The following is a 4,209-nucleotide window of genomic DNA, read 5'->3' as shown; positions in this document are numbered from 1 at the left end:
AAAAAAAAAATAAAGAGACCAAAACTATTATGGAGCTGAATCATACCTAAAAGAGTAATTAGAAAGTAACATAGTCACATAACAAGATCCATTAGAAAGTAACATAGTTACATAACAAGAGCCAAAAAAGAAATACAATTATAATTGCTTTATCTTCCAACTTCTGAAGTTATTGTACAATTCATCACAACTAAGTATAGTTATGCATTCACTAGTTGATTTTTACCAGTCTCTCAAAATTTTAGGAATGAGCACATCCTAGTACCTGGAAACTTCCTATGTTACAAAGTAAAGGCAAGCATTTTCTATTTTAAAATTCCTGTTTTATTTCTGAGTAAAACAAAGAACTCCTGGAGGTCAAACAAGGAAAAGATATACCATGTTCATGAAACGAAGAGTCTGAGGTAGAAGTCAAGCAATATAACCCACAACATTTTTAGGAAGGTGTTTATTCCCAGCAACCATCCCACCGCTCCAGAAAGATCTAATTTTTTAAAAAATGTCTCAAGTTAAAAAAAAAAATTATTTTCCAAAGTCAGATGCAAAAGGACAACCAACAGAAAAAACACAGACACACACACACACACGTTTGTCTCGCTAACAGAGTAAACAGTTTCAGGAAAAGCTGCTGACGTTTCTCTCAGTAGTAACCGTAGGGAGGCCGCTGGTTGTAGCCGTAATTGCCATACTGGTGAGGGTGGTACGGCTCTTGTCTGTGCTGCTGGTAGTTGTTGCCCCAGGGGCGTCCGTGCCATTGGTTGGATCGGTTGTCACTGGGCCACCCCCGTCTGCCGTCCCTACCTCTAAACTGTCTGTTGTCTTGCAACCTACAACAACAACAAAAAAATTACACTTTTAAGAAAACACATGACAAATCAGTCCTGTTGCGTTTGACTTCTCAATCGAATACTTAATAAACGAGAATAAAAAACATTTTTCTCTATAATATGTTACAGCTCCAGTGATTCAAAACATTTAAAAAAAATATATATTTTATTGATATTTTACAGGAGGTCACGGTTCAGTTCCAGGTCAGGGCACATGCCCAGGTTGCGGGCTCCATCCCTAGTGTGGGACTTGCAGGAGGCAGCCGATCAATGATTTTCTATCACTGATATTTCTCTCTCTCAAAAAACACCACAAAACAAAAAACACTGGTCCCTGTCCTAGCAGATTAAAGCTATTCTCTTCCATGCCGAAACCGGTTTGGCTCAGTGGATAGAGCGTTGGCCTGCGGACTGAAAGGTCCCAGGTTCGATTCCGGTCAAGGACATGTACCTTGGTTGCGGGCACATCCCCAGTAGAGGGTGTGCAAGAGGTGACTGATCGATGATTCTCATCGATGTTTCTGACTCTCTCTTCCTCTCTATAAAAAATAAAATATATACATATATTTTTAAAAAGCTATTATCTTCCAGATGAGCCACCCACAATTCACTCTTCTGAAGTAATACGTACCAATTGCCTCTATTCCTCTGGCCCCCACCCGCTCTGCTGTTCCAATCCTCCACAATCGGAGGGGTTGCTGGAGGGCGTTTCAGGTATTCCTGGTATTCTTTGTCGTCTTCTGTGAATCGGCTGGCAAACATCTCTTCGAAATTCGGAGCCGCTTCAGAAGTATCAGTCATTCTGAAATCCTGTACAGTTTTTTAATATGTTGCCATTAGAATTTTTTCCCCGCCAAGTAACACTGTTACCAGTGAAAAGCCAAGAAGGGCCGAAACCAATTTGGCTCAATGGATAGAGCGTCGGCTTGGGGACTGAAGGGTCCCGGGTTCGATTCCCGTCAGGGGCATGTACCTTGGTTGTGGGCACATCCCCAGTGGGGGGAGGGGGGACTCTCTATATCCCTTCCTCTCTGTAAAAAATCAATAATATATTAAAAAAATAAAATAAAATAAATTTTATTGATTTTTTACAGAGAGGAAGGGAGAGGGAGAGAGTGTTAGAAACATCAATGAGAGAGAAACATCCATCAGCTGTTTCCTGTACACCCCCTACCGGGGATGTGCCCGCAATCAAGGTACATGCCCTTGACCGGAATCGAACTTGGGACCTTTCATTCCGCAGGTCGACGCTCTATCCACTGAGCCAAACCGGTTTTGGCATGAAATTTAAATAGGATGTTATTTACCAATTTTACTGCAAGAAATTTAATTAAGATAAAAATAAATAGAATTTTAACTGACCCAAGCTTTACTTATCTCCGGGATTTAATGTTTAGGTTGTCTAGATGTGTGGGAGGGAAAACAAAACAAAACAAAAGGTGACTCCCTCAAAAAAATCCTCAAAAGGGGTGGGTGGTGAGTAGGGGCCATAAGGGCTTCAGGGGTTAAATGAAAAGTTCTCTAAAGTCTTCCAATGCTAATTTGAGAGTGTGCCAAAGTGCCAGCGAAGCCCTAGCCGGTTTAGCTCAGTGGATAGAGCGCTGGCCTGCAGACCAAAGAGTCCTGGGTTCAGTTCCATTCGATTCCGGTCCCATTCGATTCCGGTCAAGGGCGCATACGGGTCAGGGGGCGTGCAGGAGGCAACCAATAAATGCGTTCCTTCTCACATCAAGTTTCTCTCTGGCTTCCCCTCTCTCTTCACTCTCTCTCTCAAAGCCAATGGAACAATATCCTCTGTTGAGGATTAGCAAAAACCAACGAAGTGCCATGATACAAAGGCGTGTCCTCTGGGCTTTCCCAGCCAATAAGCGAGCTCCAGCAGGAGTAACAACTTTGCAGCGTTAAGTTCTTGTCCGTTGAAATCAAAGGACATTTGCCCTAGCTGGTCTGGCTCAATGGATACAGCGTCAGCCTGTGGACTGAAGGGACCCAGGTTCGATTCCGGCCAAGGGCACATGCTCGGGTTGTGGGCTGGATCCCCAGTCAGGGGCGTGCAGAAGGCAGCTGATCCATGATTCTCATCACTGATGTTTCTATCTCTCTATCCTTCTCCCTTACTCTCTGAAATCAATAAAGAAATGTTAAAATAATAATAATAAAAAGAAATAAAAGGGCATTGCCTTTCAGATCTGCACCCCAACATTAGTTTATTTACCACCAATAAAACCACACGGAGGGAGCCCTTCTGGCTGCAGGCGAATACCTTGGAAAGGACTCACCAGAATGGGGGGTTTCGCTGCCCCAGGAGGAGAGGCCGAGGAAGCTAAGGACTAGAAACCACCACTATTTTCACTCTCTTTCTCCCCCCCCCCAAAGCCCAGCAGAGCTGGTCCCCCAAGACCGCCCCTTGGACGTTGGACGTCCAGGCGCAGAGGAAACTACAGACCCAGAAGGTAAGGGCCCAGAGAAGTGTGGCTCAGTGGATAGAACATCGGCCCGCAGACTGAAGGGTCCCAGGTTCGATTCTAGTCAAGGGCATGTACCTTGGTTGCGGGCACATCCCCAGGGGGGGGGGGGCGCGCAGGAGGCAGCTGATGGATGCTTCTCTCTCATGGATGTTTTAACGCTCTATCCCTCTCCCTCTCTGTGAAAAAAAAAAAAAATCAATAAAAATATTTTTTAAAAAGGAAAGAAGGGTAAGTAAGGGGGCTTCGGATCTCGCGAAAGCGCCTGGACCTGGCACCGCAGCCCGGAGGACAGACACCGCCCCCCTCCTTCCCGGCACCCAAAACCCGCAACTCACCCGCCCAATCGCCGTGTCTCCTCCTCAGCTCGGGCTGAGCTTGGCGGCGGGCGAAACGCGCGGGACACCCACTTCCGGCCCCCCAATGCTTCCCAGTGCCCCCCAACGCGTCCGTGCGGCCCCACACTCACCTCGCCCCTCCTCTCCCAGGTAACGGAGCCCCTCTTGTCAGACAGAATCCGGCGGCGCCCTGACTTCCGCTTCCGGCGAGCTCCCGCGCATGCGCGCCATGCACGCCAAGTCTCGCGAGACTTGGGGCTCGGCCGTGCGGCGCGCTCTCAGGTGAACAGGCAGCGTTGCCGCCGCCGGAGCGCGACCCTCAGGAAAAGATGTCGCCGGGTGTTCAGTCCCCCTGACTGGGAGCCCGTGGCGGGTAGGGACGAAGGTTTGGGACTTACTCTGCAGAGAAGGGAGGGAAAGGCTGCTTCAGGCGGGACCCCTCAGGGACGCGCGGTGCCTCCGCCTCCCGCCAGGTTGGGCCTCAGCCCTTAAGAGTTCAGAGTCCCTTTTCGCACGTGTTTTTGCCCAAACACCCCACCCCCTTCAGCCTGATTCGTCTGTTCCCAGGAGCCTCCTAAG

General features: G+C 47.9%; 1 protein-coding gene across 5 annotated transcripts; it reads right to left on the bottom strand.

The window, feature by feature from the left end:
- Positions 1 to 301: 301 nt before the first annotated feature.
- On the bottom strand, positions 302 to 3,870 carry RAMAC (RNA guanine-7 methyltransferase activating subunit). Of its 5 annotated transcripts, none has more exons than XM_045573421.1 (3): positions 3,772 to 3,870; positions 1,459 to 1,637; positions 302 to 827 (listed from the first exon to the last, which is right to left on the bottom strand). In XM_045573421.1, exons 2-3 carry the CDS (start codon positions 1,626 to 1,628, stop codon positions 641 to 643), a joined length of 357 nt encoding a protein of 118 aa, XP_045429377.1. In that variant the 5' UTR covers positions 1,629 to 1,637; positions 3,772 to 3,870; the 3' UTR covers positions 302 to 640. The 5 variants fall into 5 exon arrangements, with proteins under 5 accessions (XP_045429377.1, XP_036271567.1, XP_045429376.1 ...); XM_036415674.2 differs by having other exon boundaries at positions 3,767 to 3,860; XM_045573420.1 differs by having other exon boundaries at positions 3,762 to 3,856.
- Between the last annotated feature and the right edge of the window lie 339 nt (positions 3,871 to 4,209).

This window comes from Pipistrellus kuhlii, unplaced genomic scaffold, assembly GCF_014108245.1.
Source record: "Pipistrellus kuhlii isolate mPipKuh1 unplaced genomic scaffold, mPipKuh1.p scaffold_m20_p_50, whole genome shotgun sequence".
NCBI classification, from domain to species: domain Eukaryota; kingdom Metazoa; phylum Chordata; class Mammalia; order Chiroptera; family Vespertilionidae; genus Pipistrellus; species Pipistrellus kuhlii.
Note: the sequence above shows the minus strand (reverse complement) of the source record. Positions and strands in the feature narration are given on the sequence as shown.